At 41.1% G+C, this 13,171-nt stretch overlaps 1 protein-coding gene across 2 annotated transcripts in view; it reads right to left on the bottom strand.

The window, feature by feature from the left end:
* Positions 1-13,171, bottom strand: part of hmcn1 (hemicentin 1) — a 161,726-nt gene that overhangs the window by 52,694 nt on the left and 95,861 nt on the right. For both annotated transcript variants that reach the window (XM_010872514.3, XM_020049296.2), the window contains exons 43-54: positions 12,693-12,815; positions 11,239-11,394; positions 10,843-11,127; positions 9,892-10,059; positions 6,958-7,071; positions 6,645-6,731; positions 1,993-2,184; positions 1,305-1,592; positions 1,040-1,185; positions 805-955; positions 314-499; positions 131-244 (exon numbers count right to left, since the gene is read on the bottom strand). In XM_010872514.3, coding sequence (XP_010870816.2) covers positions 131-244; positions 314-499; positions 805-955; positions 1,040-1,185; positions 1,305-1,592; positions 1,993-2,184; positions 6,645-6,731; positions 6,958-7,071; positions 9,892-10,059; positions 10,843-11,127; positions 11,239-11,394; positions 12,693-12,815 — 2,010 coding nt within the window. The remainder of the gene's footprint in view (positions 1-130; positions 245-313; positions 500-804; positions 956-1,039; positions 1,186-1,304; positions 1,593-1,992; positions 2,185-6,644; positions 6,732-6,957; positions 7,072-9,891; positions 10,060-10,842; positions 11,128-11,238; positions 11,395-12,692; positions 12,816-13,171) is intronic.

Raw genomic sequence — 13,171 nt, 5'->3', positions numbered from 1 at the left:
CGAACGAACGCATACACTCAGCTATGAAAGTATCGACCGGAGTTTCCACTTTTGGGACCATTCTGTTGGTTTAGGGACAGCTCCACTGGAATGCCAAATATACAGAGGATACAAAAAGCGTTCTACTCACGGAACACTCGGACGTCGTACCGGATGGAGTCCTCTCCCGCCTCGTTCACTGCCACACACGTATACCTTCCGGAATCCTCCGCCTGAGCCCTGGGGATCTGTAATACGCGCCCACCTGAGGGAGTAAACACAGTGAGTCACACACACACACGCAAGCACGCACGCACACAGAGGTCCTCCTTACCAGGCATTATAAGCACTTTGTCACTGGAGGCCAGTGGGCGTCCATCTTTGTACCAGGTGAGAGTTGGTGGTGGCACAGCGTTGGTCTCACAGTACAAAGAGATAGGGCTGTTCAGCACCACGTCCTTTACATCACCCCCACTGCCTGGGTCTCTCACCCCCCCAGGACGCTGGACGCTAGGGGGGACTGGTGACAGGGAGAGAGAGAGAGAGAGATGGGAAAAAGGGAGGGGGTTGTCCTTTACAGCATTATGGCAGATGTGTCAATGTTATCTTTCAGTCAGTGTTATCTTTCTGTTTAAATAGCATCATAGTTAACTGAGTAGAGCATGCCTCCTTTTCAAAATGTATGCATTAATGGTAAGTCGCGCAGGATAAAAGCATCAGATGGAGGACGAAACCGTGAACTGTAACTGTCAGCCACCACTAGAGGGCAGCCTCCCCCAGGACAGCAGAGGAGCTGCAGAGAGATGGAACAGGAACCAAGTTCACCTTGTATATTTACATCAAAGTCCTTCTCATCCTCCCCAGCCACGTTGGTTGCGACGCAGGTGTAGCGTCCAGTGTCGGACACCTGAGCCTGTTTGATCCTGACAATACGGCCGTTGGCTGTAATGTTCAGGTGATCATCTGCCCTCAGCACCTGCGTAAGGAGGAATATCAATCAGGGGTTGGATGTGGAAGGCACTCGCGGGGAGGGGTGGGGTTGTACGTCCAAAGTACTGACCTGTCCATCTTTGTACCACTGCAAGGAGGGTGTAGGGATGGCCTGGGCCACACACTCTAGGGTCAAGGTGTTGTTGACCTTGATCTTGACCTCTTTAGGGGACAGCCCCATACCTGGGACATCGTTTTTATTGATCTGGGGAGGAACTGCAATGGAGGAATTGTTAGACACAGTCATATCACAGTTACTTACAGGCAGTAGCAAAAGACTTAGCAATGGCAAAGAAATATGTGCCAAATACTGTTGGTTAGTTTCTGTCACTTACTGTAAACTTTAACCTCGTAGTTCTTCAGGCTGTCCCCGGCCTCATTAGTGGCCACGCAGGTGTACTTCCCAGCATCCTCCTCTTGGGCGTTCATGATCTGCAGGGTTCGCCCACCTGGCAGCACTCTGACATTGCGACTGGACTCAAACGGTTTCCCATCCTTGAACCATGTGATAACAGCGGGGGGGTAAGACTGCACCTCACACACCAGAGACGTGGGGCTGCTCAGGGTGACGGTCACCTCCTCTGCTGAACCCTCAGGACCCGAGCCGACGATGGTGGGAGACACTATCGGGGAGAGGGGATTCAGTCTATTGATCACTTGGACGGTGTGAAACCTTATGTCTTACAGCATAACTAACTATAAACACTTGTCATGCAAGGATATCAAAATAGAAAAGGGCTGTAAAGAAAAGTTGAACTTTTTGTACATAGTATCAGTTCCAGTTGCACATGCAGAATAAGGAAGTCCATAAATAACCTGCGGATGACAAAATATACTATAAAATCCTGCCCATCGTCAGTGTAGTAAAGAAAAAGAATGGGTCTAGCCTCTACTAAAGGCATGATTACAAGTAAAAACATGTCATAATATTCAAGCATTTCTGTATGTATGACACAGCTTTTCAGGAGCTCAGTGGTGTCGGTATAAATACATAGAATACTAGAAGTGTGCTGCTCCTCATACCCAGAACATTGACGTTGAAGTGTCTGCTACGGTCTCCTGCGCTGTTGTGTGCCAAGCAGCTGTATCTGCCTGTGTCTGACACCTGGGCGCCAGATATTTGGAGGAACCTTCCGTGAGACAATATCTGGTGACGTCTGTCTGTTCCCAGTGACTCTCCATCCTTCAGCCAGGTGATCTCAGGCACTGGGTTACCTAGGAAAGGGTTAAGAGATTGCCATAGCAAATGTCTGGATGCTTGGTTGGAACCATGTGGCACCAGTGACAATCTTGTTTTCAGATACTTCCGAACAAATGTACACTTGCAAAAAATGCTTCCTCACAAATAAGAATAAGGAAGAACAAGAAAAGGAAACGCACCGGTGATTAAAGGATGAATGATTTTACCCTCCTTGGATTTGAACCACAATCTCCCATGTGACAGACTGTGTCTTTAACCACTACGCCACTAAACTATGTGTGTAGATGTGTGGTGTCAATATACTTCTGCATTGGTAAACCAATAAGTCGAAACAGATCTTCAAACTAGTTCTCTACATTAGCTAACATAAAAACCAACAACAGGTTTAACAGGTTTAATACACAACATTCAATGTGTTCAATGCACACCTATTCTTTTTCAATTGAAGTAATCCAAAGTAACCATAATTTTTTTCAAAAGTATCTGTAATCCGATTACTATATTTTAGTTGGTAACGTAACAGATTACAGTTACTGTTTTTGTGTAATCTGTTACATGTAAAATCCAATTGTGCATGCCTTTCTTGCTATGAGATTTAAGTAAAAAACTAAACTTTCGTTACAGGCCAGGCAGAGCATCACTAGGAAAGAAACCCAGCGTCTGGTGAGGTGAATGGGTCAAAGCCTCTATGCAGTTACTGTATGGAAAGAAAATGTAGCCACATACCATAAATGCCATGATAACGAAATCATCAGTGTAACTCACTTCACCTGTCAGTGTTCATAATGTTATGGCTGATTGGTCGTTTTGTATATGGCTGTTTTGTATACAGTAAGCTAGTATGCCAGTAATGAGATCAATTGGGACATACTACCTCATCACAAAATTGCATCTCGACATTAGATAATTTTGTCACACATTAAAATCAGGCCAAGTTTGAATATTTAGACAGACACCATTAATCATTGTGTTAAACTGACAAATGTTTCTAATTAAGTTTACTTCTAATTAAGTTTACCACCACATATAGCATCTATGAACTGTATGGCTTTTGCCACTGGCGGTTTTTACAGCTTATTAGCCAGTAATAGGCCTACAGGTATCTACTTACTACTTGGAATAGTCATAAGAATTGAGCAATTGCTAGCGAGACTACAAGAGAGAGTAGTTATTGGTGCTGGGTGCATAAGATGCATGGGGGAAGGTGTAGTAGGGGGCTTCAGCTGATTAAGCAATGGGCTTTCACAGCTGGAATTCTCGTAACTTTATTTTTGCTGATGAAGCCAAGGTTTCACAGTTTGGTGGACCAGACATTCTGTAGAATGCAAAAAAAAGCTCTTTCAAAATTAGTAAAACAAGAAATGGAACCAGGCAAGCCTAGTTCAGCCAGCCCATGATTAGAAGGGATGGATGTTGTTGTCCTCCCTGAATTCGAACCTGGGTCTTCCATGTGACAGGTTGTGTCTTTAACCACTACACTATTAAGCTACACGCGTGCTGAGTATTGGTATAGCGTCTTGACATTAGATCATAGATATAGATTTTGTTACATAATAACATCAAGGCAAGTTTGAATATTTCACTAGACATCCTTGTGTTAAACTGACTAATGTTTCTAATTAGGTTTACCACCACCACAAACAGCATCCATGAACTGTATGGCTTTTGCCACTGGCTGTTTTAATGGCTTATTAGCCAGTAATAGGCTTACAAGTATCTACTTACTACTTGGAATAGTCGTAGGAAATGAGCAATTGCTAGCAAGACTGAAGATGAACTTTACACTGCCAAAGCAATCTCATTTCATGGCACAACGTTTGTTTTTCTTTCATTCATGTATGACATTGATACAATAACTTTCAATATAGGTGACAATAACGGACAGTTTCATCAAGTGAAAAATACGAGACAATTGTGGAAACCGCTCCTCTTTCACTGCGCAAGGGTTTGTGATCTATGCTACTCCAAAAAGCATGCATGGATGCATACTACGAAAATCTACCAGAAATTGTCGCAATATAACCATAAACAGCTATGTTAGGCTAACTATAAGGTAGCTACTGAAGCTTGTAGCCAGCAATGTTTTTGCCTATCCTGAATAAATCCTAATGCACAATTTGTTCTGTCCCTGGCAAGGATCAAACACCGGTCGATTATATGGCAGTCAGCGTCTCTAACCACTGTGTTATTTAACAATGGGTAGTCAGTCACTCACCCACTCCCTCAATGAGAGACATTCGCTCTTCTTGGCCAGCTCCACTTATGCGGCCCGGCAAATATTTAGAAAAAATACTTTTAGCAAAAATAATAACACATTTAGCAAAAATCTCTACCAACTGGGTAAGAATATGATGCATATAATAAAACAGAAAAGTCAGGAGGGAAATTACATAGTCTAATTTTGAATTTAACTACAAATCTGAACTCTGAAATGTATTTTAAAATAAGATACCAAATATGTTAATTTTGAGTGTATCAAAATAAACTGCTGTATTTTTGTATTTTTAAAACAAAGGGAGCATGAAATCACTACGCAAACCTTCCATCTATTGGCCTATTTGATCTATCCCTTCACCAGTACACTGACTCAGTTGATTCCATCTATTGGCCTATTTGATCTATCCCTTCACCAGTACACTGACTCAGTTGATTCCATCTATTGGCCTATTTGATCTATCCCTTCACCAGTACACTGACTCAGTTGATAAAGTAGACAATGTTTGATAGCAATAGGTTTTCTCTGTCTAACGAGTCATGCGATAAATCTGATATATGCAACCAGTTAACAGATCAAATATTCACATCCCTGTGATCACCCAGATGAAGGTTAGTTGTAAGGTAACCCACAGTTTAATGTTTAACTAAGTTTGCTAATGACTCAACATTTTATCCTAATTTAGTTACTTGGTATTTGGTAAAGAAGGCCTACTTTGCATCAGCAAAACTGACTCAATGACAAACAAGTCATTCATAAAAAGACAATGGATGGAACCTTTATTCATAGCAACTAGTTTGAAAATAATTAATCATTTGATTGTTAATCCTAAATATAATAATAAATGTGCCAGGCAGTCATTCATGCAATGGTATGCAAAATAATAATCATACTAAACAGCTACTTAATTTAGGGTAAAATCTCAAACCCTATCTCGTATATTCTTGCACGACCAAAAAAAACACAACATAGGCTGAAAGTAGCAAGCTAACGATAAATGTGAGGGCTGCAACTCGGGTAAAATAGTTAGCTAGAACATAACATAAACTGGTAAATGATTTAGCCTAGGCCATTCAAACGAACACCAAAACGTAATATGAACTGTTAAAAATGTTAGCAATTTAGGCTAAATATGTATGGAAAGCTGGCAACATGTTTCTCACCCTGACCACCTTCTTTAGGTATGGATACATTTTCTGTTCTGATCTCAACAAGTCTGGGCAAATTACTGAGTAGGCACCAATCAGAGTTAGCATTTTTATGATGTCATTGTGTAGACTTCTCACAAAGTATTTTTAAAGCACAAAATACAAAACATGAAAGTATTTTGGTACAAAATATAAAACCATTCTCATCAAGCCTATAAAATACAAATGACAAAATCCTATTTTGTATTTGAAATACGTATTTAAAATCATAAATATCATAAATACTCCCCATCCCTGTCTGAACAAGACCGATATTTTAGTTTTCCAACTTTAAGAATCTTATAGCTTTATTATATAAGAATAGAGAAATGTCTGTCTGTCTGTCACAGTGAGTGAGTGAGTGAGTGACTCTCCCTTGTTAAATAGTGTAGTGGTCAGAGACGCGGCCTGCCATGCAGAGGACCGGTGTTCCAGCCTTGCCACAGTTATCGTCACCTATATTCATAGTTAATGAATCAATGTAATTCACAACAGAAAGAAAACGAACATTGTTGTGCCATGAAACAGCATTGGCAGTGTGAATTTCACTACATTTTAATGTTGATCTGGGACAGCTGAGCATTCAGCACAGCTGAGTTGTCTGTATAGATATTGTACTGACTACAGATAGAATACGGCAATTCATGTTTTATTAAAAATTGTTGATTTTGAAAATGCAAATGATAATATTAATTATATTTAAGTGACTAGCAAGCAAACTGAAGAAAATTTGAATTCTGTGTTGTAAGTTACAATCTGGTATGTTTCTCTTTCATCATATGACTTGTTTAGATTATCAAACGTCAGAAGTATTGATCTATTTGGAGTCACAACTCCCAGTATTTAAAACTAAAATTAAAAGATATATAAATATTTCACTCATTGATTTAACTCAGATAGAATAATAGGTTTACTCCCACTAATAAAGATAACTTTGAGCGTTGGCTGTACAAGGCTTATATGAGCATTGCACATTAGCCTGGTGATGAGGTTACACCAGTGGTGACTACATAAGTTACGTATACAGGCTTTAGACATGACAGCAAAGTTGTGTTGTCATGAGGTAACTTACCTGTGACTTCACAGCTCAGTGTCACATTGTGTTTCTCCATGACCTTGGTGTCATGCACTGTGCCTTCATTCACAATGCTAGGGGGGACTGGAATATGACAGGCAGCAGAAGCGTTAAGAATAAGAAGAGTTAAAAATACAAATGTTCACACGAATACCTGGCAACAGAAAACCTACAGTAACACATGAGTGAAAATGCTGTTTTATATTTTATATATACAGTATGTATACCTACACCTAATCATACCCAAGTCCTCCACTAACACATAATAATCCTTTAAACAAAAAGGCCTGGATGAAGTAGAAGACATTACCCAGGATGTCCAGGTCAAAGTTCTTCCTCTCCTCTCCGGCCGTGTTGGACACTATGCAGCTGTATCTCCCAGCATCCTCCACTGCTGCATGCATCAGACGAAGACTCCGCCCTCCTGACAAACAAACAGGCAAAGTCTATAATTCATAACATTAATCCCTTTAACGACTTTAGTTATAGTCAATGATAGTCGACAGACAGTAGCTGTTTCCTAAATGGCACCCTGTTTTCTACATAGTGCACTATAGGGAATAGGTTGCTATTTAAAAACAAAGAGAGGGGTTCCTGACAAGGTGTAAACACATTAAATATGCCCTTACAGTTCTGTTCTGGCTCCCATGCTTTCTGCCTTTGGAGCATTACGCGTTTAGCATTTAGCTGAGAGAAACAGTATACACTGACCGAGTCACAGCTGTTCAAACAGTCTAACAGATCCAGTCAGTTTAGGTCACATTTGATCTTTTTCTCTTTCAGGGCCATCCCAGGGACAAGCAGCACACTGTTCTTTGTTTGGAAGGACCATTTGCCGTAGTCAGATGTGGCTCTTGGAAGTGGAATTAGCTTAAATGAGGCAGTCACTGTAATCATAACAGATAGTGAAATAATTTATCTTTGATTTCTAGCTGAAAGTCCAACACAGTCAGGTTAAGGGCCCTGCCTGCATCGGTGGTGAATAACTGACCACAACTTTCATGGTTTGAAGCAACCATCACAACACAATCCTTGGCTGACCACAGGCAATACTGCCATATCCACTTCCACAAACGTTGTCTACTCTAGGCTGAAGATGTGATCTGGCTGTTGAAGTGTGTGACCTGTGATCAGACTGTGATCCCTGATGAAGGATAGGCTGTATTTGAGGACAGTACTGATGTAAATTGACAAACATTATTAGAGGAGATTGACGGTGCATTCAAATAGGCAACCTATTCCCTACAGAGAACAATCATTTTCACCAGAGTCTTAGGGACACTGGCCAAAACTGCTTCACTCTGAAGGGAATCGAATACTATTTGGAATATAAACCAGGTCCAGCTTAAATCAGGGCTGTTGTCTTTGGAAAGCACACATCCAGCTTGTGAAAGCGTGCAGGAATGAAAACTCCTGCCTGTGTCCAGAGGTTTGTCTTTGTCCACACTCAGTGGAGTCTCAGTTGTAATTGTAAAAAATAGATACATTTTATATTTTGTTATATTATTGTTTATGTTAGTAATTATCATAAGTGTGGTAAGTTCATTCCTATTTTACTGTTTAAACAATAATATTGTTAAGGTATATAGTACCTGAAGTGCATGGAAGTATTCAGACCCCTTGACTTTCTCCACATAATTTGAGTGATAAGACTTAATTTGTTATATATTAAAATTAATTTGCCCTCAGTCGACACACTACACTCCACAATGACAAAGCCCGAACACAATTTTGAAAGTAAAAATCATGAACATAAGTGTTTAGACCCTATAATCAGTACTTTGTAAAGCCTTTTTGCGTACATCTCAGCCAGCTCCACACACCTGGAAGTGGGCAGTTTCTTCCATTATGCCTTTCAGATCCTCTCATGTTCTGTCAGATTGGATGGGGAGTGTCGGTTAACTGCGATTATCTGTTCCCACACATGCTCAATGGGGTCTGGGCCGCTAATGGACATTCACAGACTTCTTCTGAAGCCACTTCAGCGTTGTCTTGGCTGTGTGCTTTGGATCATTGTCATGCTAAAAGATTAATCTTCACCCTGGTCAGAGCTCCTGTGCACTCAGATCTTCTTCAAGGAGCTCAATGTACGTTGCTACATTCCTCCTTTCTTCTCTCCCGGTCCCTGACACTCAGAAGCATCCCCATAGCATGATGCTACTACCATCATGCTTCACTGTACGGATGGTATTAGCCAGCTGATGAGCGGTACCTTGTGTTAGATGTAGCACTTGGCATTCAGGTATAATAGTTTGATTTTGGTCTAATCAGACCAGATAATCATTGTCTTCATGCTCTCACAATCCTTCAGACGGCATATCATATGCCTGTTACTCCGCTAGTAGGGCTGAACGACAACGATATTTTTTTGCTGGACAATGCAATTGTACTCGCAATATGATAAACCACAATTCAAAAACATGTCCATTTCGTTCTTTTCATGTCTATGTGAGCTCTTCTTATATGGAGTTACGCTTGCAAAGAAGTGAAACTCTTCTTATATGGAGTTACGCTTATATGGAGTTAGGTCTTTGCCACACAAGTCCCTATGGCACTGTCTCGGGGGTTGAAAAAGTTGTGCTGTCGCATGCTGTTCAAATAACCGTTTTACAGGTTTAGCAGAATTATTTTTCAGCACCAAATCATCCATTGTCTCCATCACATTCTCCTCAGGGTTCCTTCAATCAATCTTTCTCCTCCCTTCTCTCTAACAGCATGCCCTACTCTTCACTGTTCTTTCACAATCTGTTATTTTGTAATCTGGATTTGAGATATATTAAGAATAAAGTAGTCATCCAATTATTTTCATCGATTCTCCTTATTGGGGAGAATTCCTCAAAAATAATTTTGAACAGGGGTCAGTAATTGTTTTTCTTTGTTGCCATGTTTTGTTTTAATTTTGTGCCATTCTGTTATAACCTGCAGTTGAATATGAATCCCATAAGAAATAAAGTACATTTGTTTTGCCTGCTCACTCATGTTTTCTTTAAAAATGGTACATACATAGCCAATTCTCCAAAGGTATGCAAACCTTTGAGCACAACTGTATTTCTGTTTATTTTCAATAAATTGGCACACATTAAAAAAAAAAAATCTTTGTTACTGTAGTACTAGTGCTCATCTTTGGCTTCCCTGCCTTGTCTACTGGCCTCGTCCACCTACCTAAATAAAGAGCTACACAGCACACAGGATCCTAACCACAAATGTCACAATGTCACACCAGCCAGTCCCAGTGGGAGCTCACCTGAGAGGACACGGACAGAGCTGGAGGCTTTTATTGCCTGGCCATCCTTTAGCCAGGTGATAGCAGGAAGAGGGATGCCAGAGGCCTCGCAGGTCAGCGCCACAGGGTTCTTCACTACCACACTTACATTCTCTGGGTCCTGGTTCTGACCGCTGATACTTGGGGGAACTGGAAACACACATTATGTATAGAATGTAAACACAACATGCAGATAGGAACTGCAACTGGAAGACTATTTAGATTCATATTTTCAAGGTCAACAAGGCTTCCGGTTTGTGGCAAAATAATTCACTTATTAGTAGCATTTTGGTTGAACGCTTTAAATTAACAAAAAACAAATTAACACCTTCCCTCTTGATCCGGGCCCAGTATTGCACACACCTGTACCTTGTCTACATCACTACTAATACCTCTGTGTTTGTGTCCTCCTTGTGCAGCGTTAGTCCTGTTCCACCAAAGCTAAGTGCTACCTATCTCGTCCTTGATTTTCCTGTATCTAAATTTACGTTTTGTTGGCTATTGTGCCCTAGTGCTTTGTTTGATCTATTCATCTGCCTGCATTCTGGATCTACGTTTTGTTGGCCATTGTGCCGTGTTGTTTTGTTTAAGCACTGAGTAGGATATTCAGCTGGCATTACAACCCTTGTCATTGCATCTGCGCCTGTTTCCTGCCTCTTACTGCCTGCCCGCATTACAACCATTCATCAGTGGCAATTTAGACCAGGAATAGACACGCTCACTACAAATCACTTTATCAGGGTTAGCTAATAATGGATAACATTTTGGCTAAAATGAAACAAATGGATAATGTTAGCTAAAATCTATTTTGAAACTAACCCTGGTCTAGCTGACTTGAAGAATCGTGCTCAGCCATACAGTACTCAGAGTAACGCCAAATGAATAACCCTTCACACTCTCTATTGCAATGAACCACATGTGGATCCGTCTCACCATGAACGCTGACGTCATGCTTGTCGTCGGCCTGTCCCACGACATTCACTGCCACACACGTGTACCGCCCTGTGTCCGAAACCTTGGCGTCCTTGATTTGTAGGAGCCGCCCCTCATTCAGTACCTGCGCCCCACGTTGCCCTATAATCGGCCGACCGTCTTTCAGCCATGTGACCGCCGGGCGTGGCACGCCGTCAGCCTCACACTGTAGGGTGACATCTCCGCCTCTGGTCACAGTGATGTAATTTCCTTCCGGCCGATCGCTGCGTCTGATGGAAGGGCGGACTGAAGTGAGAGGAGTGGATGAGTGATAAGACGCAACACTAGAGAACCAAAGGCACCTCCACACACACACACACACACACTTTTAGGACTGTGAGGTTCTTGAATACGTACCGTACACCTGCATGGTGTACTCCTTGGTTGTATTCCTGGCAACATTGGAGGCAGTACATGTGTAGGAAGCAGAGTCTGTCCTTTCAGCACTGGAGATCTGGAGCTGACGCCCACCAGACAGGATCCGAACCCTTGAGTCTGACTTCAACTCCGAACCTGACAAACAGATACAGCCCCGGATAAATAAATCCACACACCTGGTAAGACCAGCATGTGTATGAATAGACACAGACACACACTCACACACATACACTACTATGTCTTTTTGTCTTTTACGGTCTAATCTGCATCATATAATGTATTTTATGTTTATGACCCAAAGAGGAGTAGCTCTACACTACCAGTTTTAGAACAGACACATTCTTCCAGTGTTTATTGAAATTGAATCAGTTCAAGTATAGTGAATAACCTATAATGGTACAAAGGTAAGTGGCCCCACTTTTGTTGTTTATTTACAATCCCTATCTGTAAAAAAGCAGAGTTGAAACAAATTGTGTTACTACGCCATCTTAATCATTATTTGGACAGACAAGACAGACAAACCATTATAACCCTTAAAACTGTAGGTCTTAACTTTAGAAATATTGTAAGGAAAGCCAAGGTGTCAGTGAGTACAGTTTCTTACACCATCAAAAAGCAGGCACTTGGAAACTGGAGGAATCTCTGACATGATGAGGTCTAGCAGACCAAAGGCCACAACAGAAGAATACACGTTTCTGAGAGTCAACAGCTTGCATGATAGGCAGCTCACAGGACAACAGCTTCAAGCACAGCTTAAGATTGGTCGAAGTAAGCAAGTCTATGCTTCAACTATGAAAAGAAGACTTCGATCTGCAGGTTTGACATGTCAAGTAGCAGTAAGAAAGCTAGAAATTGCTAAGAAATTGCTAAGATGGCAAAAAAAAAAGAGGCTTGGCTCTGGCTAAAGAAGCATGTAGCCAGTGAAGTTTTTGTTTATCATGAACAGATCCTAATGCATAATTCGAAAATCCACCAAAACTGTTTTATATTAGGCTTCCTATAACATAGTTACTGAAGGTTGGAACCAGCAAAGTTTTTGTCCATCCTGAACAAATCCAAAGGCATAATGTGTTTTGACTGCGACGGGATTCAAATGCGGGACCTCGTTGTTTAGTAGATTGCATCTCTAACCACTACGCTATTTAACAAGGGGTAGTCAGTCAGTCAGGCACTCAGTCAGTCAGTAAGAGACATTCACTCTTCTAGGCTGACTCCACTTATGCAGTCTGGGAAAAAAGCTAAAACGAAACGATTCCATTATTTATTTTTTGTCTCCAAGATGTATTTGTTCTATGCTTTATTTCAGAGTACATTTAAGACATGTATGTGAAACTATGTTTCAAAAAACCTTATTGTAGTGTAGTGAAAAAATTAATTTGTCATTTACTCAAACAAATTAAGTAAATGACACCAAATCCAAAGATCCTTCTCACCATCCATATGCCAGACGAGGCTGGGAGGAGGAATGCCACTGGACTCACACACCAGGGTGATCAGGTTTCCCTCCATCACCGTTATGGAAGACACCTCTTCTGAACCGCGGATACTGGGAGACACTACATTAAATGCAAAACATTTAAAGAATACAAAGAATTTAAGACAACCGTAATGGCGCTATGACTGGAAGCAGTATTGGTGTAAACCATCATAATAAGACAACAGAAGGTTCACCATTCACATTGGTTCATCATTCAAATAAATGTATTCACATTATGCATGTTATTTATTCACATTCCCAATGTAAACAACAAATACGCACAAACGGCATTCACTTTTCCACATCATCTCAGGGCTGTTAGCACAACCAACATGAATATTACCGTTAAATCCACTGAAACAGATGGAAACAAGGGGAACCGCAAACTACAGCCACAGTTACTGTACTAAATAACTTGGCTAAGCTCTACCAAGG

The sequence above is a fragment of the Esox lucius genome, chromosome 8 (assembly GCF_011004845.1).
Source record: "Esox lucius isolate fEsoLuc1 chromosome 8, fEsoLuc1.pri, whole genome shotgun sequence".
Lineage (NCBI taxonomy): Eukaryota > Metazoa > Chordata > Actinopteri > Esociformes > Esocidae > Esox > Esox lucius.
The sequence above is the reverse complement of the archived record's forward strand: the minus strand, read 5'-3'. Positions and strand labels throughout refer to the sequence as shown.